The 21,831-nt window shown below is 46.1% G+C and overlaps 1 protein-coding gene across 2 annotated transcripts in view; it reads left to right on the forward strand.

Annotated features, from left to right (window-relative positions):
* The window catches only part of FGD4 (FYVE, RhoGEF and PH domain containing 4), a 214,749-nt gene that overhangs the window by 176,998 nt on the left and 15,920 nt on the right, over window positions 1–21,831 (forward strand). For both annotated transcript variants that reach the window (XM_063928870.1, XM_063928871.1), the window contains exons 3-10: window positions 1,427–1,598; window positions 3,478–4,087; window positions 7,149–7,235; window positions 10,585–10,730; window positions 12,546–12,702; window positions 14,425–14,563; window positions 14,954–15,012; window positions 15,527–15,673. In XM_063928870.1, coding sequence (XP_063784940.1) covers window positions 1,427–1,598; window positions 3,478–4,087; window positions 7,149–7,235; window positions 10,585–10,730; window positions 12,546–12,702; window positions 14,425–14,563; window positions 14,954–15,012; window positions 15,527–15,673 — 1,517 coding nt within the window. The remainder of the gene's footprint in view (window positions 1–1,426; window positions 1,599–3,477; window positions 4,088–7,148; window positions 7,236–10,584; window positions 10,731–12,545; window positions 12,703–14,424; window positions 14,564–14,953; window positions 15,013–15,526; window positions 15,674–21,831) is intronic.

Consider the following 21,831-nt stretch of genomic DNA (forward strand, 5'->3'; position numbering starts at 1 on the left):
CAACAAACTGGGTGCTCCTGCGTCTAAGCAGACTATTGCTCGCTGGATTTGTAGCACAATTCAGCTGGCGCATTCTGCGGCTGGACTGCCGCATCCTAAATCAGTAAAAGCCCACTCCACAAGGAAAGTGGGCTCATCTTGGGCGGCTGCCCGAGGGGTCTCGGCTTTACAACTTTGCCGAGCTGCTACTTGGTCAGGGGCAAACACGTTTGCTAAATTCTACAAATTTGATACCCTGGCTGAGGAGGACCTTGAGTTCTCTCATTCGGTGCTGCAGAGTCATCCGCACTCTCCCGCCCGTTTGGGAGCTTTGGTATAATCCCCATGGTCCTTTCGGAGTTCCCAGCATCCACTAGGACGTCAGAGAAAATAAGATTTTACTCACCGGTAAATCTATTTCTCGTAGTCCGTAGTGGATGCTGGGCGCCCATCCCAAGTGCGGATTGTCTGCAATACTTGTACATAGTTATTGTTAACTAAAGGGTTATTGTTGAGCCATCTGTTGAGAGGCTCAGTTGTATTTCATACTGTTAACTGGGTATAGTATCACGAGTTATACGGTGTGATTGGTGTGGCTGGTATGAGTCTTACCCGGGATTCAAAATCCTTCCTTATTATGTCAGCTCGTCCGGGCACAGTATCCTAACTGAGGCTTGGAGGAGGGTCATAGTGGGAGGAGCCAGTGCACACCAGGTGACCTAAAGCTTTCTTTAGTTGTGCCCAGTCTCCTGCGGAGCCGCTATTCCCCATGGTCCTTTCGGAGTTCCCAGCATCCACTACGGACTACGAGAAATAGATTTACCGGTGAGTAAAATCTTATTTATTCACACACTAGTCAATTATTACAGTGAAAAATAGAGGTTAACGTCACAAAGACTTGACATACATAAAAATTAGTTTGGAAAATAAAGACTGTGTCATAAAGATTAAAACTCGTGTCCACGTGTTATCAATATCCGGACGTGTCTTACTTTTGATGGCTTATTGAATATAGAATAATTCCAAATCAATCCACAGATAAGGCTACTAGGTATATATGTGCCTTTATTCCAAATGAGTTTGAATAATGTGTATATATGTGCTCAACATGTGCCGCCTCTGTGTATAGAGTCTGTGCTCTTTAATAGGCCCCATTAGCCCTTACCAGTAGCCGGAACTCACATAACTTCAGCAGAGTATATTGTCCTAGCTGCATGGTCCTGCAGAAGGATCCGAGCCGCAGAACGGTTGTTTGTTTTTAATACATCAAATAGACATACTGTATACACTTTTCCTGTATTTCATAATTAAAAGGCATTAGGGTTGTTGTATTCACCTGGCAGGTTCATAGTTATTTCTCAGAAGGAGGCTTCTAGTTGACATGTCAAAGTAGCTAAACTCCTTCCATCATGCTAACATTGCTTTTATGTTGTTGTTTTTGTTACAGTGCCACCGAAACCTATCAATTTGCCACCTTCTCCATCGCCATACAAGCAACAGACTCCCAGCTGGAGGAGGACCTTCCCTCGGGGTCAGATCAGTATGGAAGAAGGGACACCTTCATCGTCTGACAAATCCAGCAAGATCTCAGATCTCATCAGCCGGTTCGAAAGCAACAGGTGGGTATGTGGGGCTCAAATTGTGAGTGTAAAGCAAGTTATGTCCACCTGGCCTAACCACAGAGTAGGGATGGTCTTCAACTATGGAACCATCGCTGGTTGAGGGTTTCACGCCATATGCCGAAAACCATAGATGGTTGGGGACATCACACATGCAAATGGCAGGAACCACCACCAGGCATGCTCAACTCCGATACTGGTGAAACCATCGCCGTTGGAAGCTATCCATCAATGGTCAATGGTCATCTTTTCAGTAGAGATCAAACGCACATACTGCACTGCGGTTCTCTGTCCAGGAATGAACAGGGAGCAGTGCCAGTAAGTTAAAGTACCTATGCTGTGGTAAAAGGGTTTGGTAATTGTACTGTACTCATAGCTTGCTGTGGAGGCCCAAAAAAAAAATTGCAACTTCTGCAGTTGTTAATCTCTCACCCTCCAGCTGTAGACATTGGGAGGTGGCGGTGTCCATTCGCAGTCAGGGGGGCATCTCCCTGTGTTCGGGTGGTCCTTCCTGTACATGTGGAGCTGACAGATCCACTGGCTTCCTGCCTTGCCCTTTCCCATCAGTTGTGTCTTAGCACCTGGATAGAGCTTCCTGTGTGTCTGCGCGCGATGGATTACGGAATGAAGCGCACGTGGATATGAGGCTCGGTGCCAAAGCAATGAGCAGTGTGTGTGTGTGTGTGTGTGTGTGTGTGTCTGTGTGTGCGGCTCACAGTATGTTTCATTAAATAATATTGTCAGTCAACATAAACACACACACTGCCTGCCAGAAGCAGGTTGGAACGGCAAATCGTGAATTATCTGCAGTCACGTGCTGCGAACATTTTCTGTCCGGCTAATTTTAGAACAGAATTTACCAATAATGAATGCATTTGCTCATTCTTCTGCATTTCATATAGTGATTTCAGCCCAATCACTAGGCTGTACTGATTGGTATTACCAGGCAAGTCTGTGGGGGTGACAGCAGATGTCTAGGTGCTTTTACACGTCTTCATGCAACTTTTACTAACATGTTTAGCTTTGTTGTCTCCTAGCTGACGTCTGTTGTTTTATTAAGTGGCTGTTGCGGCACTAGATACAGATGCAGTCCATGTAATGGCGATATATGCACTTTTGCAATGTCTAGCCGATGTGCTGCAACACAATGCAACCAAACTGACTTCTACTTTCATTAGTCTGACTGCACTTGTCTTCTGAAACCCGATATCTGGTTGCTATGGGTTATGGCACATCATTATTCTTTGCAGTAGGCTGGCCAATGCCTGAAACCATCACAAATCGCAGATGCTAAGAGGAGGCGTCTCTGTCCTAGAGATGCCTCCTGCGGCATTTCAATTTTAATGACACGGAATTGCACTGCCGCTTCCTGCAGCTGTGCAATTCCTTCCAAACATAAATTAGGCCCCATGTGGCTAAATACGCCATACGGTACCTAAATCTATCAACTAGACACATTTACTTATTATTATTATTATTATTTTTATGTGTTTTATTATTTTAGAACACAAAAAGTTGCATATTTGAATGTTACATGTTTGTATATTTGCTAGATTTTTGAATACATAGTCATACAGTTTCAAGAACTGTGATTGGTCCTCGCTGTTTCCAGAGCATCAGTGATATCCTATGAAGTAAAGTGAAATGGTTCATTTTTAGGCAAGGAGAGGAGTTTTCTGCGCATGTGACCTTAGTAGAGTAATGGTTCCCATTGCATTGTGGAAGTCATTTGGAGGAAAACCACAAACTATACAAACCCATGGAGTTTAGTACCAAAAGAAAAGTACACGACTTGTGGCCAGCATTTGAGTGTCCGTTACAGGGACTATTGAGGATTGACATGTCTATAATGTGTGCCTTATATTTCTGTTTCCTCCAGCCCTCTTGACACCAAGAAAGAAAATCTGGACCTGAACAATGGATCCAATCACCGAACGGTAGCTAAAGTAGTTCTCCAGCCACGGCCTTTCACCGAGCACCCCCTTCTCCAGAGGCAAGGCATCAGTCTGGAGCTAACAGAGGACCGCCCAACACCAAAATACAACGGGATCATCACCTCTAACCCGGCGGAATATGAGGAAAACACGCACCCTTCTCCTGTGATAGAGACTGAAACGTCTGAGACTGACTCATCAACGTCTGAAATACAAGGTCATCCTGCCTCAAGATCTCTTTTTATTGGCAGTGGAGGACCAGATATGCCAACATCTCCTACTAGAACGCAAGGGCCTTCTCCTGGAACATCAGGTCCACCCTCTTTTCTGGAGAGGGCGTCTCCCCCATCTAATGAAGCTGCTATGCAGAACCACCTAAACGGAGAAGGACCCAATTCTCCCAGGGATGGATCCTTAAAATCCAGTCACTGCGGACATACGAACGAGGGGTACCAGGAAACTGAACCACCTGTTAGTTTACCATCAGAGGATAAAGACACTGAGGACAACCGGAATAGCATCAAATCTACACTTAGTGAGTCTGGAGAAATAAAGGTATGTGCTGTACATTTTAACTTATACACTGATAACTTACAGAACCGTTCCCCAGCTACATAGTATACTGTAAGTTTAAATAGAATAAATGTAATTATAGGCTAACAAAAAAACTGGAACATTTCAGGAGTCCCATGAAACCTGTCTGCAGTACAAGGTAATATAACAAAACACAATGCCCTTGTTGACATCTGTGGAGCAATGTCGGGTAATGTACACTACCCCTCATTGGCTTTGGTTTTCACCCCCCGAGATGCCGTTCGGAAAAGTTACAAAGTGCTACCTACCCCTTATTGATCAGTCTTGTTGGGATATTTTTTGCTATTTTTACATATATGTTGATTCATGTATTCTTTTATTCAGTATCTTGGAATGATTTATACCCCTAATACAATTTTGTTTGTACAAGAGAGCGTCTAACATTCTCCAATATATATACGTTTAATTGTGTCATTATTGGCAGCTTGTCAGAGCTGAAAGTCTTTACGATAAAGCCGTTTCCTGTAAACTGCCCTACATCAGACCACGAGTACTTCTGGTAAATGAATGGACGGAGTCATTTATATAGGGCTACTTGAGCGTGGTTCTCTATAGACCACCCAGGCAATATCTAATATCCTAATCCTCGTACTGTTATGGAAAGTTACATAGGTGTTAATAATGTACAGGTTTAATGACTCTTAACGGGAAAGGACGATTTTGATTCATTATTGTAAGTCACTTGTAGAGAACACTGAATGGTTTATGTAATAATGGGGGGTCATTCAGATCTGATCGCTCGCTAGCAGTTTTTTTGCAGCGCTGCGATCAGATAGTCGCCGCCTATAGGGGAGTGTATTTTAGCTGTGCAAGTGTGCGAACGCTTGTGCAGCCGAGCGGTACAAATAAACTTTGTGCAGTTTCTGAGTTGCCCAGACTTACTCAGCCGCTGCGATCACTTCAGCCAGTTCAGGACCGGAATTGACGTCGGACACTCACCCTGCAAACGCTTGGACACGTCTGCGTTTTTCCAGCCACTCCCAGAAAACCGGTCAGTTGCCACCCACAAACGCCTTCTTCCTGTCAATCTCCTTGCGATCGGCTGTGCGAATGAATTCTTCGTAAAACCCATCGCAGAGCAACAATCCGCTTTGTACCCGTGTGACGCGACTGCGCATTGTGGTGCATATGCATGCGCAGTTCTGAACTGATCGCAGCGCTGCAAAAAACTCTAGCGAGCCATCAGATCTGAATTAGGCACAATATGTAAATGGAAGTTGAATACCAGCTGTGACTCATATACACCCTATTGACTAAATACTGTAGGAACTAGTCAGTGTTCACGCTAGGCAGTTTTAGCAGGGCACCGCACCCTGCCCGATTCTCTAAGGGCAAAACCCGCCCTGCCCTTTCTGCGGCACCCTGCTGAAACTGCCGCCCGCTTCCTGCCCTCACAGCATGTAAAGATGTAAAGCATGCGCGCGGCATCCATTCATGCTGAGAGAGCGCTTGGGGGAAGCCCAGCACCTCCGTAGGTGCTGGGCACGCCCCCAACAGTGACGCCGCCGGCCGCCCACTACTCCTATTTTACGTCTGCGGGCTGAACCGCCCACTTTTATTACCCGCAATGACCCCGCCCCCTATTTTGCATGGTCGCGCCCCCTTTTCGGTGCGCTCTAGTGCCCCTCTAGGTCCAGCGCCCTGCACGGATTCTAGAATGAACTCTATAGTCACATAATACCACAGTGCGAAACGTTTTACTGGGGCCTAGCGACCTGAAGAGGGTCCCCTCCACTCTGTGTCGCAGACTATGGGAACGTTTCAGCACCTGTACCAAAAATGCAAAGTACCTTGTTCCTCATCTCGGAAAATAAAAGCTGGCTTATAGATTCCTCACATCTGCAGCAGCCTGGAAGACTCTTTGGGTCGCATTCCATGAGGGATGCAGCGCTGTCCATGTCTGCGTTTTTTGCGGCCTCCCGTGTGTGACTTTATACAAAGCTGCTACAGATGTGTCCCACTGTGCAAGGACTAAGATGCCCATGTCAGTGTTCATTGATACTGAAATGCTGATTTCAGTATCGCTGTGACATAACTTCCACCAGCTTTATGATTTCTGTGTCTGGGTACGGCATCTCTGTACCCAGGGCTGGACTGCCCATCTGAAACTTCTGGCAAATGTCAGAAAGGTCAATGATTTGATGGGTCCTTCCGGCCACACAGAGGGACAATCGGGCCGAGCAGTGCAGCCTCCTGGCGCTCTGATTGGCTACCCAGCACAAGACGGGGCTGGCTGTCCATCATGCAGATACAGGGGCATGCCACAAGGCCACGCCCCAAGATATGTGACCACACCCCCTTTTTGGGAGCTCTGGGGTCACACAAATGCCAGGGATGTAATACCGCCCCATCCGGTCCCTGTCTGTACGTAGCTGCTTTCAGCGACACACGTATAAGACGGGCAATCTCTGTGCGTGTGCTAAGCCACCTCCCTGTCGCCTCGCCACCCAGGATCGCCCAATGCCAAACTCAGAATCAGACCCATTATCCATATATTATAACCCAAAGCACCACTAGACCTAAATACATACATACATGCATGGCTAATTAGAATACCAACAATTAAATATGTAATACGCCTCATTTCCTGTCCGAACTTGAGATATTCGGATACGTAATGGCGCATAGTTTTCCCCTATCAACTTTTAAACAGATTTTTTTTTAAATGTTTTTTTTTTTTCATATTCTATCAACTTCTGATGATGTTTCGCAGCCCTTTAATAAAAACACCAACATAATTCAGACTCCACTTACAAAACCCACACAGCATGAAATGTTTTCCGTCTGGTATGGTTGGAGCTGTGCAATAAACAGGTACAATCAAAATTCCTGCGGTTCCTGGATTATCATTAGCAGAACCAAGGAAATGTCAAATGACCTCCTAATTGGGAAGGTATTTTCAGATGTTGCTCTGCGTCATGCGGCTATATGGAAGCTTGGTATCTCATTAACGTTCCTCACACAGATCAATGCTCTCCTCTCTCTCTATCACTCCATAAATCAGAACATTCCTGTTTTCTAGGAGACAAACGAGCAGAGACTTCACAACATCGCCAATGAGCTTCTACAGACGGAGCGGGCTTACGTCAGCAGGCTGGAACTTCTGGAGGTAAAGAGTCACTTACAGTCATTACTTATCCTTCGTACTCATTTACCTCACATGAGGGTACCGCAATGGGAGCCAAGAAGCTCCCTCTAACTCTGTGTTGATATCTGTGTGATAGAGTCTGACTTCCCTTAAGGACCATGTAAATAGATAATAAAATGTTCTGCAAACTTATTTTAAATTATCTTCTCTGCTTCTCTGCTGCCTTTCCGGTGGACAACCAAGCATATATTAAAGCTGGTTATAACTTGTAAATCTGATGGTGTAATGGGTAGCATTACACCACAGCACTGAGCACCTCACAGCACCGGGGTCTTGTGTTCAAGTCCCACATGGCCCTAACTGTGTTGAGTGTGTATTCTCCCCGTGCTTGCGTGGGTTTCTTCCAGGTGCTCCAGTTTCCTCCCACAATTCAAAAATATACTGGTGGGTTTATTGGCTCTGGCCACATCCACACAGAACCGGTCACAGCACCCCCCTTCTCAGTATAGGCCCTTGAACTAGGGGTGGGCATCGATGGGTTAACAATTGATGTTCACCATCAATAGTACCGTTGGTGGTTATTCTTGATTATCTAAAACCATTGACAGGGAAGCAATAGGTAGTTTCACCTATCGATGGTCATGTTCTATTACTCACCAGGCCAATCAGAGTTGGGGCGAAGCCTCAGGCCGGCGATAGGCGGGGGGTCAAAGGGAACACTTGTGACAGGACCCGTGATCCCGGGCGGCCCCGGATCCTCGGGAAACTTGGGAGTCAAGTCGGTGCCCTGTATGCTGCTGATCTAGACTGAGGCAGCCAGCATACTCAATCGAAGATCTTTGATCTCGGCAAAGCAGTACTTTGACCGGACCAAAGATCTTAGATTAATTATGCTGTCTGCCTTAGTCTGGATCTATCGAGTGCCGTGCTACTAAATGCTCAGACCCGGCATCAATGACCTCCTGCTGCAGCAGACTCCAGTAGTTAGTGTAAGTGCGTGTGTATTTGTGTTCTATATAATGTATGTGTGTGTGTGTGTGTGTATATGTATGTATATATATATGTATGTATGTGTATATATATATATATATATATACTGTGTGTGTGTGTGTATGTGTATATATATATATATATATATATATATAAATATTATAGGAACCCCCCCTCCTCCCCACAAATTCGGCATTAACTCCTGGGCTGAGAGACACAAGGTGATGGGGGGGATGAGAGACACAAGACAATGGGGAGTCTAAGAGACATGGGAATGGGGAGGCTGATAGTCATTGGGAGGCTGAGAGACACAGGGGGAGGTGGGAAAGATGAGGCTGGAGGTTTGGAGCAATACATGCGAGGAGTGAGGCTGGAGAGAGACAAGGGGGGAGGGAGGGATAAGCCAATGGCCAACTAGCCTGTGCCTACCTTGGATGGATAGGGGGCCCCAATAATAGGAGTGTCCCGGGCCTTGTGGGTTTGTTTGACTGTGATGCAGGCCGTGCTGTGCTGCTGTGCTCCTTGTCCTGCCGCAAAGAAGGGGGGGAAAACAACTTGGGGGGGAGGGGGGAATTGTGCCACTGCTGGGGCCGAACCATTGGATGCAAAAGCATCTACCATCAATGATTATCCATCAATGGTCGATGGCCATCACGACCTTGAATATTTTCAGCCCCAGGCCCTGTGCTCCTTAATTCGGCCCTGGGAAAATGTATATACAGGAGAGACTGTGGATGGCACGTTTATAGTTTCCTCTACATTCCACCTTTGCAGCTTCCCCATGACATGTTATATTGGCACTTACATTTCTTTTGTTGTAAGAAGCTGCTGATTCCTGTTGCATGCTCCAGAAATTTTCTCCCAGACTGTTGCAGCGTCAGTACAAATTCTGCTGTGGCACGCAGGAGCCATATTCTGTGGGGGCAGTGCCATCAGCTGGCATAAGCTACGTGTTCAATGCCATATGGCTAAAAATTGTGCAGAATAATATTTTTGCCTCTTTAATAAGCATATCCTCGAATAATTATAAAGTTTAAATGTTTTAATACTACCCACTCCATTAACCCACTAATCATATACACTTTATGAAACACAGGGGGACATTTACTAAGCAGTGATAAGAGTGGAGAAGTGAGCTCTTATCACTGCTTAGTAAATGTCTCCAACAGACTTTTGTATTTGATATACGTACTGTACATACTAGATAATAACTAGGTTATTCCTGACAAATACCTCTCTCCACTCCAATCTATCCTCAATGCTGCTGCCCGGCTCATCTTCCTCACCAAACGCACTACGTCCACCTCTCCTCTCTTACTAGACCTCCACTGGCTTCCCTTCCCTTTCAGAATCCATTTCAAGCTTCTCACACTCGCTTACAAAGCCCTCACCCACTCCTCTCCCATCTACATCTCTGACCTTGCTCCCTTTACACTCCCACCCGTCCTCTTCGCTCTGCTAATGCACGCAGACTCTCCTGCCTACGGATTACTTCCTCCCACTCCTACCTCCAAGATTTTTCACGTGCTGCACCACTTCTCTGGAATTCCCTACCTCTCCCCCTCAGACTCTCCACCTCTCTACAAAACTTCAAACGGGCTCTCAAGACCCACTTCTTCACCAAACCCAGCCAAATCTCATTCTAACCCTCTGTTCTACGCTCTCTATGTACCCCATCTGTGCCACCCTGTCTGTCTACCCCTCCCCTTTAGAATGTAAGCTCTCACGAGCAGGGCCCTCTTCCCTCATGTACTTATCCTTTCTTACTTTAATAATCTTCAACTGCACCAAATCCATCAGTCTTCTGCCACCTGATACTTATTCCAGCGTCATCTGCTGATGTAGCTATATTTATTTACCCTGTACTTGTCCTATACTGTCATCAACTGTAAGTTGCTGTTTTCATGTTTGATTATTTGTTTATGTACTCTGTAATTGGGCGCTGTGGAACCCTTGTGGCGCCATATAAATAAAGTATAATAATAATAATAATAATAATAAAGACTTGTTGAAAACCAGGCTCGGAGGGATATAGGGGGAGATGTACTAAGCAGTTCTAAAAGTGGAGAAGTGAGCCGTGTAGAAGTTGCCCATGGCAACCAATCAGCATTGACGTAACATTTATAATTTGCATCTAAAAGTATACAGAGCAGCTGATTGGTTGCCGTGGGCAACTTCTCCACTGGCTCACTTCTCCACTTTTATCACTGCTTAGTACAAGTCCCCCATAGAGGGAGAGGAGCCAGCTACACTTCCTGAAAAAGTTAAAGTGCCAGGCACCAATTATCCACTTGCCTATACCCCATTGTCTATATGCTCCAGTGTCCCCTAGTGGATGAAGTAGAAAGTATCTTAAAATATATATTTCTTTTTTCCCCAGACTTTTAATAAAGCTCTGGAAACTGAAGCCAAGAAAGGTTCTTTTCCGGTGGATGTGCCGAACAAAATCTTCTCCAACATCTCATCCATTCACAGCTTTCATTCGTCGTTCCTGTTGCCGGCGTTAGAGGAGCGGATGAATGAATGGTAAGTAGCGTTCTTCAGTTGAATAGACGCACACCTTTTCATTCATCAAGTGGGGAAAAAGACAAAGTAAAAGTTCTAAAAGCAAGACTATTATGTACATTAATTTAAGTATCATTCTTGTGACTGTACTCAGTAAGCGGTCTGTTTATCATTATGTCCCAAAAGGAAAAAATTCCTGTTGTTGCATGCATTTTTATCAGGAAAAAAAATTGTCTGGGCAGCGTATTTTCTGTTGAGATTTACTCTTCAGCAGAAATAAATGTATCTATTTTTATTTGCAATAATGGATTTTTTTTAACACACTTATAAACAAGAGCGAGACGTAATTATAAATATTGGCGAAAATTAATTTTATAATGTTATGTAGAGGAAATGCATGTTTCCATTTGGCCAGGGTGTGGCTGGAATTCAGAGGGTGAGATTCCAAATACTGAAGCTATTAAAGGGGCTTCGAACGATAGATAATTGTGGGGATTATATCGGCGTTATACGAATAGGTAGAGGGAACACGTATCGCTGTGAATACCAATACTCGAAGGAGCTTGATCTCTAATAATGATTTAAAGGGGGAGATTCAAATGTTTGAAAAGTCAGTTGGGTATCTGTTTTTTCCTGTATATTAGACAGACACCCAACCGACTTTTCAAACATTTGAATCTCCCCCAAAAAGTGGAACAAAGTTCAGTTAATGGGGGAGATTCAAATGTTTGAAAAGTCAGTTGGGTGTCTGTTTTTCCTGTCTATTAGATAGGAAAAAACAGACTCCCAAATGACTTTTCAAACATTTGAATCTCCCCCTATAAAGGAACAAAAAAAAAAGTTTGACAGTATGTTCCCCCCCGGTGGCGGCTTCCGGCTCTGATTGGACTAAGGAGCTGCTGGCGGCGCAGTGGGGTCATGCCAGCCAAACCTATAGACCAAACACTGTGGCTGTGGTGCTGAAATGAGTTGCGGCTTCTGCTCCGAGGGGGTTCCCAGGCTCCAGTCATACCCTCCCAAACACACCGTCGCCGCCGTCATTGCTGTCAGTAAATCTGTGATCCATACAAGATTAAGGACCATGAGTTTTGCAGAGTTTAGTTTGAGTTTCACCAGTGTGTTCCTGCAGCGGCATTTGGGATCTTCACTATGGGTGGAGGTGCTGAAAAAATAGGATTTGTGTCCTGAGCTCAACTCGTGGTGTCGTAACTTTGCAGCGATTAGGATGCAGAGGGAAAAGATATCTGGCTGTTCAGTGATTTCAGAATATAGCCCAGGGAATATCTGGGTTGGGCCGTTATTCATAAAACTGCAGCTGAGCACTTTGCTAGAAATCAGGGACCGGACTGAGACCTGCGGAAGCTTGAGTTTATAAATTATTTCAATTTTGTAGCACAAAAAAAAAAGTATTGATTGTTTGCAATCAGACACTTCTGATATATTGGGAAGGGTCACATGACACGCGACCATATTGTGTCAGTACAGAGGAGGGATTGAGGCCTAAGCTGACCACAATAGTCCTCTATCTATGATCCCCTCTCCCCCACGGCAACTGATTTCATGAGTGATCCAAATTACTTTTCTCCCCTCTATTGTTTAAAGCCGATTAGTTTGGCGTTCTGTAGCAATGCTCTCCAGCTGGAGCCTGCAGGACAGATGTGGTTCTCTGACATCTGTAAACTCTGCGGGGTGACATTTAAAAAAAAATAGAATAGGCCCACAAACACCTAATTATAGCCGGGATTTTGGTCGTCTTCATGGAAATACTTCGCTCTGCCAGAGCATATTTTCAGTCCATCCTTATCTTTGAACTCTGCAACTTGCGTTTTTGGACAGGTCCGTCAGCCCGAGAATTGGTGACATTTTTCAAAAGTTGGCGCCGTTCCTAAAGATGTACGCGGAGTACGTCAAAAACTTCGACAACGCCATGGAAACGGTGAAAACGTGGATGGATCGGTCTGCGCAGTTTAAACACGTTGTTGAAGAAATTCAGGTGAGGCTGCCGCTATGGTCATTGCTGAGAATGTGTGTGTGTGGCGGAGGGATGGAAAATACACAGAAACTTTTTTTTTATTTTTGTCTTTCGGATTTTTGTTGGTTTGTCGTAATATAATATTATTCATTTGAGAAGAGGAAATGGACAATGTCAGTAGCTTCATATTGTCCAGTTTGGAATTTAGCCGACATACTTTATTGATAATCTATCAATGTGCATGGCACGTATATGAATACCCATTGGTCTACTTGGTTACATTTACCAAACTTAAGTAGCCATCATTGCGGTATCCTGTAGCAGCTAAGAGGATAAAGGACTGCACTTCGATCCTCCGATGCCTTATTAAATAAGCCAATAGTGTAACAGCATCGCCTACACACTGTGGATTCACAAATGTTGTGGACAGGACCATTATTTGTGACCATTTTTTTGGTGGGAGGGTAAGGTGCACCTTAAGGTGGTATCCTGTTAGCAGCGGTACTCTGCCTCTGTGTAGAAGGTATGCTTCTGTACAGTTGAAATTAAAAATTTAAATGTTCTACTATTTGCATACTGGGTGCTGCCGTGGAAAATGGGGACTGGTTTTCAAAGAAAAGTGGCAGCATGTAGTAAGCAACTACTTGATACATTTAAAGCTGGGTACACACTAGCCGATATATCGCCCGTTCAATTGAACGGCCGATATATCGTGGGCGCGTGGGCTGTGCAGCACAGTTGATGGCCAATATATCTGTAGATATATCAGCACATCGTGCTGTGTTTACGGGCGATCACCCGATCACCCGTATACTTGCTGCAGAGGCCGTCGGTGACTGACATCACAACTGGAAGAGCACATGTAAATGCCTGCCCAGTTGTGATGTGACATCAGGCATGACACATAGGGCCGACAATTGGTAAGTGTGTATGCACTTACCAATTGTCAGGTTGGCGGAACAGCCAGCTGGCCGATGCATCGTCCGAGTGTGTACCTAGATTACAGTGACGCTTTTTGGACATTCAGGGAAAGGCAAAACAGTCCAGATCAGCCTTCTCTGTATAATTTTCGGAATGGGGTCAGGGCCATCTTAATATTTTGGCTCGCTAGGCAGCTGCCCAGGGCCCCACAATTCTAGGGCCTTCAAGCAGGGGTAGGCTAGGTCGGGGACATTTGCCCCCTGGATCGGTGCCTCCGGAGCTTCTTGGCAGACGTGGAGAATGCTGCCCAACTGCTCTGATTGTGAATACACAGAGTGGCCAGGCAGACATTGTCTACCTGCCTCCCAGCCTGCAGTCAGACAGTGAATGTCTGCCAGCATGCTGATTGTGGGATGGCTGGAGCTATCCACCAATCAGACTGCAGCATTCCCTACCTCTCTCCCAGCTTGCAGCCAGACAGTGAATGGCTGCCAGCATGCTGATTGTGGGATGGCTGGAGCTATCCACCAATCAGAGTGCAGCATTCCTAACCTGTCTCCCAGCTTGCAGCCAGACAGTGAATGGCTGTCAGCATGCTGTGGTGGATGGCTGAAGTTATCCACCAATCGGAGTGTTTACATCCGATCACTGTGTGGAAGCATGTAGAGAGACGGCGCTGGACTGCAGGAGGGATAAGTTATTATTATTATTTTCCCAGGGCCTGCAATGCTGTTAAGATGGCCCTGGGGGGGGTTTGGTTCCATTTTAATGTTTCAGTAGTATTTTAAGTTGGTAATACAAAACTCTACATGTCTATTACAGAGAGAAGGGAAGTGCGGCAATTTAACCCTGCAGCACCATATGCTGGGACCAGTACAACGAATCCCACGCTACGAGATGCTGCTCAAGGACTATCTCCGCAAGCTACCGGAAGACTCACTCGATCGGAAGGATGGCGAGAGTAAGAGCACATTTTGGTTTGCTGTAGAGCCGTTGCCCGTTTGGTTGAACCTGGACTCAGTGCACTGATCAGCGTCACTTACAAACTGCACATGGTTATAATTGCAGCACAAATGCTCCTCTGTGAGTTCGTGCACCTACAGGTGCTGATACGTACCTGTATTATGGGGAAGAGTGTAGACCTGTGGCCATGGTGGCAGCACCTGCATATAATGTGATTAAAGCTCAGCCATAAATCTGGCATCATTATTATTGTGATGGCTAACGATTAAAAGATAATAATTAGATAGTTTCAGATATCTCCTCACCACCCCAATCTGCATCACCTGTAAAATGGGTTACATTATATACCTGGTAACTGTCTCTCTCTCTCTCTCTCTCTCTCGCGCAGAGTCCCTTGACATTATTTCAACTGCGGCAAGTCACTCAAATACGGCCATCCGGAAAATGGTATGTAAATTGAATATCGCTCATGTCTGCATTGATGGGGTGGGGGTGGGCATACTCTGCAGCCCCCAGCGACCATTCCAACAACTATAAGGTTTTGTAAATGAAACCCATGGGGGCAGATGTATTAAGTAAGCCTGGAGAAGTGATAAAGCAATGATAAGTGCAAGGTGATACCGTACCAGCCAATCAGCCCCTAACTGTCAATTTACATATTGGAGCTGATTGGCTGGTGTGTTATCACCTTGTACTTAACACTGCTTTGTCACTCCTCCAGGCTTAATACAACTGCCCCCATTGAAGCAGCACTTCTGTATAACATGGGTCCACTTGTCCAGCTATTGCCTAGTTTTCAGACAAGTATTTTTCCAAGTAGAGGTAGACCAAGGTTTCTGGGACTTGTAGTTCATTGATAGTTTACGAGCCACCATTTGCAGAGTCTTAATGCAGAAATGTTGCCTGAATAAACCTCTCTGGAGTGTACTCACTGTGGATTGGATCTGTGCTGCTGTTACAGGAGAGTGTAAAGAAGCTGATGATGGTGTATGAAATGCTGGGGGAAGAGGAGGACATTGTCCACCCGTCCAACGAGTTTATAAAAGAGGGACAGATTCTTAAACTGGCTGCTCGCAACACGTCCGCCCAGGAGAGACACCTCTTCCTGGTACAGTATATTCGTCTTCTTCATTACATCTGGGCTCAAGTGTGTATAGTCCAGTCACTAGCTAAGATATAGATATATATATATATATATATATATATATATATATAGATATATATATATATAGATATATAGATAGATAGATATATATACACAGTCTACAAATGGATTGGCACTCACCCTTCTAGAAATATAAAATGCTCTGGTGCCTTCCGGAGTAGAATTATTTGCAGAACAGTCCTTACCAAACAGCGGCACTCAGAGACTGGAACAGCCTGTTCCAGTCTCTGAGTGCCGCTGTTTGGTAAGGACTATTCTGTATAGATAGATAGATAGATATATATAGATATATATATTTCTCTGACGTCCTAGTGGATGCTGGGACTCCGTAAGGACCATGGGGAATAGCGGCTCCGCAGGAGACAGGGCACAAAATAAAAGCTTAAGGATCAGGTGGTGTGCACTGGCTCCTCCCCCTATGACCCTCCTCCAAGCCTCAGTTAGATTTTTGTGCCCGGCCGAGAAGGGTGCAATCTAGGTGGCTCTCCTGAGCTGCTTAGAATAAAAGTTTAGTTAGGTTTTTTTATTTTCAGTGAGTCCTGCTGGCAACAGGCTCACTGCATCGTGGGACTAAGGGGAGAAGAAACGGACTCACCTGAGTGCAGAGTGGATCGGGTTTCTTAGGCTACTGGACACTAGCTCCAGAGGGACGATCACAGGTTCAGCCTGGATGGGTCACCGGAGCCGCGCCGCCGTCCCCCTTACAGAGCCAGAAGAGACGAAGAGGTCCGGTGAAATCGGCGGCAGAAGACATCCTGTCTTCAGACTAAGGTAGCGCACAGCACCGCAGCTGTGCGCCATTGCTCTCAGCACACTTCACACTCCGGTCACTGAGGGTGCAGGGCGCTGGGGGGGGAGCGCCCTGAGACGCAATATAACAGAATACCTTAGGTGGCAAAACAGAATACATCACATATAGCTCCTGGGCTATATGGATGTATTTTAATCCCCTGCCATTTTACACAAAAAAGCGGGAGATAAGGACGTCGTGAAGGGGCGGAGCCTATCTCCTCAGCACACAAGAGCCATTTTCCCTCACAGCTCCGCTGGAAGGACGGCTCCCTGACTCTCCCCTGCAGTCCTGCTTCAGAATCAGGGTAAAAAAGAGAAGGGGGGGCACGTTTGGCAGCAAATAAATATATTAACAGCAGCTATAAGGGAGTAACACTTATATAAGGTTATCCCTGTATATATATATATAGCGCTGGGTGTGTGCTGGCAGACTCTCCCTCTGTCTCTCCAAAGGGCTAAGTGGGGTCCTGTCCTCTATCAGAGCATTCCCGGTGTGTGTGCTGTGTGTCGGTACGCGTGTGTCGACATGTATGAGGAGGAAAATTATGTGGAGGCGGAGCAGTTGCCTGTGTTGGTGATGTCACCCCCTAGGGAGTCGACACCTGACTGGATGATTGTATTTAAACAATTAAGTGATAATGTCAGCAATTTGCAAAAAACTGTTGACGACATGAGACAGCCGGCAAATCAATTAGTGCCTGTCCAGGCGTCTCAGACACCGTCAGGGGCGCTAAAACGCCCGTTACCTCAGTGGGTCGACACAGACCCTGACACAGATACTGAGTCTAGTGTCGACGGTGACGAGACAAACGTAATGTCCAGTAGGGCCACACGTTACATGATCACGGCAATGAAAGAGGCATTGAACCTTTCTGACACTACAAGTACCACAAAGAAGGGTATTATGTGGGGTGAGAAAAAACTACCAATATTTTTTCCTGAGTCAGAGGAAATAAATGAGGTGTGTGAAAAAGCGTGGGTTTCCCCCGATAAAAAACAGCTAATTTCTAAAAAATTATTAGCATTATATCCTTTCCCGCCAGAGGTTAGGGCGCGTTGGGAAACACCCCCTAGGGTAGATAAGGCGCTCACACGTTTATCAAAACAAGTAGCGTTACCGTCTCCTGATACGGCTACCCTCAAAGAACCAGCTGATAGAAGGCTGGAAAATATCCTAAAAAGTATATACACACATACTGGTGTTATACTGCGACCAGCAATCGCCTCAGCCTGGATGTGCAGTGCTGGAGTCGCATGGTCGGATTCCCTGACCGAGAATATTGATACCCTGGATAGGGACAATATTTTGTTAACTATAGAACATTTAAAGGATGCATTACTATATATGCGTGATGCACAGAGGGATATTTGCACCCTGGCATCAAGAGTAAGTGCTATGTCCATCTCTGCCAGAAGAGCGTTATGGACGCGACAGTGGTCAGGGGATGCGGATTCCAAACGGCACATGGAAGTATTGCCGTATAAAGGGGAGGAGTTATTTGGGGCTGGTCTATCGGACCTGGTGGCCACGGCAACGGCTGGAAAATCCACCTTTTTACCCCAGGTCACTCCACATCAGCAGAAAAAGACACCGTCTTTTCAAACTCAGTCCTTTCGTTCCCATAAGTACAAGCGAGCAAAAGGCCATTCTTTTCTGCCCCGGGGCAGAGGAAGAGGAAAAAGACTGCACCATGCAGCCGCTTCACAGGAGCAGAAGCCCTCCCCTGCTTCTGCCAAGTCTTCAGCATGACGCTGGGGCTTTACAAGCAGACTCAGATATGGTGGGGGCCCGTCTCAAGAATTTCAACGCGCAGTGGGCTCACTCGCAAGTGGATCCCTGGATTCTACAGGTAGTATCGCAGGGGTACAAACTGGAATTCGAGGCGTTTCCCCCTCGTCGTTTCCTGAAGTCTGCTTTACCAAAGTCTCCCTCCGACAGGGAGGCAGTTTTGGAAGCCATTCACAAGCTGTATTCCCAGCAGGTGATAATCAAGGTACCCCTCCTGCAACAAGGAAAGGGGTATTATTCCACGCTGTTTGTGGTACCGAAGCCGGACGGCTCGGTGAGACCAATTTTAAATCTGAAATCCTTGAACACTTACATAAAAAGGTTCAAATTCAAGATGGAGTCACTCAGAGCAGTGATAGTAAACCTGGAAGAAGGGGACTATATGGTGTCTCTGGACATCAAAGACGTCCCGATATACCCTTCTCACCAAGGGTACCTCAGGTTTGTAGTACAAAACTGTCATTATCAGTTTCAGACGCTGCCGTTTGGATTGTCCACGGCACCTCGGGTCTTTACCAAGGTAATGGCCGAAATGATGATTCTTCTACGAAGAAAAGGCATTTTAATTATCCCTTACTTGGACGATCTCCTGATAAGGGCAAGATCCAGGGAACAGTTAGAAGTCGGAGTAGCACTATCTCAGGTAGTGTTACGTCAGCACGGGTGGATTCTAAATATTCCAAAATCGCAGCTGATTCCAACGACACGTCTACTGTTCCTAGGAATGATTCTGGACACAGTCCAGAAGAAGGTGTTTCTCCCGGAGGAGAAGGCCAGGGAGTTATCCGAGCTAGTCAGGAACCTCCTAAAACCAGGACAGGTCTCAGTGCACGAGGGTCCTGGGGAAAATGGTGGCTTCTTACGAAGCGATTCCATTCGGAAGATTCCATGCAAGAACATTTCAGTGGGATCTACTGGACAAATGGTCCGGATCGCATCTGCAGATGCATCAGCGGATAACCCTGTCGCCAAGGACAAGGGTGTCTCTCCTGTGGTGGCTGCAGAGTGCTCATCTACTAGAGGGCCGCAGATTTGGCATTCAGGATTGGATCCTGGTAACCACGGATGCCAGCCTGAGAGGCTGGGGAGCAGTCACACAGGGAAGGAATTTCCAGGGCCTGTGGTCAAGCTTGGAAACGTCTCTTCATATAAACATTCTGGAACTAAGGGCCATTTACAATGCCCTAAGTCAAGCAAAACCTCTGCTTCAGGGTCAGGCGGTGTTGATCCAATCGGACAACATCACGTCAGTCGCCCACGTAAACAGACAGGGCGGCACGAGAAGCAGGAGGGCAATGGCAGAAGCTGCAAGGATTCTTCGCTGGGCAGAAAATCATGCGATAGCACTGTCAGCAGTATTCATTCCGGGAGTGGACAACTGGGAAGCAGACTTCCTCAGCAGACACGACCTTCACCCGGGAGAGTGGGGACTTCACCCAGAAGTCTTCCACCTGATTGTAAACCGTTGGGAAAAACCAAAGGTGGACATGATGGCGTCACGTCTAAACAAAAAACTGGACAGATATTGCGCCAGGTCAAGGGACCCTCAGGCAATAGCAGTGGACGCTCTGGTAACGCCGTGGGTGTACCAGTCAGTGTATGTGTTCCCTCCTCTGCCTCTCATACCAAAAGTACTGAGAATCATAAGAAGGAGAGGAGTAAGAACTATACTCGTGGTTCCGGATTGGCCAAGACGGACTTGGTACCCGGAATTTCAAGAGATGCTCACGGACGAACCGTGGCCTCTACCTCTAAGAAAGGACCTGCTACTGCAGGGGCCTTGTCTGTTCCAGGACTTACCGCGGCTGCGTTTGACGGCATGGCGGTTGAACGCCGGATCCTGAGGGAAAAAGGCATTCCAGAAGAAGTCATCCCTACTCTGGTCAAAGCCAGGAAGGACGTAACCGCAAAACATTATCACCGCATTTGGCGTAAATATGTTGCGTGGTGTGAGGCCAAGAAGGCCCCTACAGAGGAATTTCAACTGGGTCGTTTCCTTCATTTCCTGCAAACAGGACTGTCTATGGGCCTAAAATTAGGGTCCATTAAGGTTCAAATTTCGGCCCTGTCGATTTTCTTCCAGAAAGAACTGGCTTCAGTACCTGAAGTTCAGACATTTGTAAAAGGGGTGCTGCACATACAGCCTCCTTTTGTGCCTCCAGTGGCACCTTGGGATCTCAATGTGGTGTTGAGTTTTCTAAAGTCACATTGGTTTGAACCACTTTCCACTGTGGACTTAAAATATCTCACATGGAAGGTGTCGATGCTGTTAGCCTTGGCTTCAGCCAGGCGTGTGTCAGAATTGGCGGCTTTATCATATAAAAGCCCTTACTTAATTTTTCATTCTGACAGGGCGGAATTGAGGACTCGTCCTCAATTTCTACCTAAGGTGGTTTCTGCATTTCACATGAACCAACTTATTGTGGTACCTGCGGCTACCAGGGACTTAGAGGACTCTAAGTTGCTTGACGTTGTCAGGGCCTTGAAAATATATGTTTCCAGGACGGCTGGAGTCAGAAAATCTGACTCGCTGTTTATCCTGTATGCACCCAACAAGCTGGGTGCTCCTGCTTCTAAGCAGACGATTGCTCGTTGGATTTGTAGTACAATTCAGCTTGCACATTCTGTGGCAGGATTGCCACAGCCAAAATCAGTAAAAGCCCATTCCACAAGGAAAGTGGGCTCATCTTGGGCGGCTGCCCGAGGGGTCTCGGCTTTACAACTTTGCCGAGCAGCTACTTGGTCAGGGGCAAACACGTTTGCTAAATTCTACAAATTTGATACCCTGGCTGAGGAGGACCTGGAGTTCTCTCATTCGGTGCTGCAAAGTCATCCGCACTCTCCCGCCCGTTTGGGAGCTTTGGTATAATCCCCATGGTCCTTACGGAGTCCCAGCATCCACTAGGACGTCAGAGAAAATAAGATTTTACTTACCGATAAATCTATTTCTCGTAGTCCGTAGTGGATGCTGGGCGCCCATCCCTAGTGCGGATTGTCTGCAATACTTGTATATAGTTATTGTTACAAAGATTAGGGTTATTATTGTTGTGAGCCATCTTTTCAGAGGCTCCTTTGCGTTTATCATACTGTTAACTGGGTTCAGATCACAAGTTGTACGGTGTGATTGGTGTGGCTGGTATGAGTCTTACCCGGGATTCAATATCCTTCCTTATTATGTACGCTCGTCCGGGCACAGTATCCTAACTGAGGCTTGGAGGAGGGTCATAGGGGGAGGAGCCAGTGCACACCACCTGATCCTTAAGCTTTTATTTTGTGCCCTGTCTCCTGCGGAGCCGCTATTCCCCATGGTCCTTACGGAGTCCCAGCATCCACTACGGACTACGAGAAATAGATTTATCGGTAAGTAAAATCTTATTTATATATATATATATATATATTTATATATAGATATAGATATGTGTATATCTATATCTATATATATATATATATATATATATATATACAGGTACAGCAGCAGCCGGCACTCCTCCAAAACGTCAACTTGCTCAGGTGCCAGATC

This window comes from Pseudophryne corroboree, chromosome 6 (assembly GCF_028390025.1).
Source record: "Pseudophryne corroboree isolate aPseCor3 chromosome 6, aPseCor3.hap2, whole genome shotgun sequence".
Taxonomy (NCBI): Eukaryota; Metazoa; Chordata; class Amphibia; order Anura; family Myobatrachidae; genus Pseudophryne; species Pseudophryne corroboree.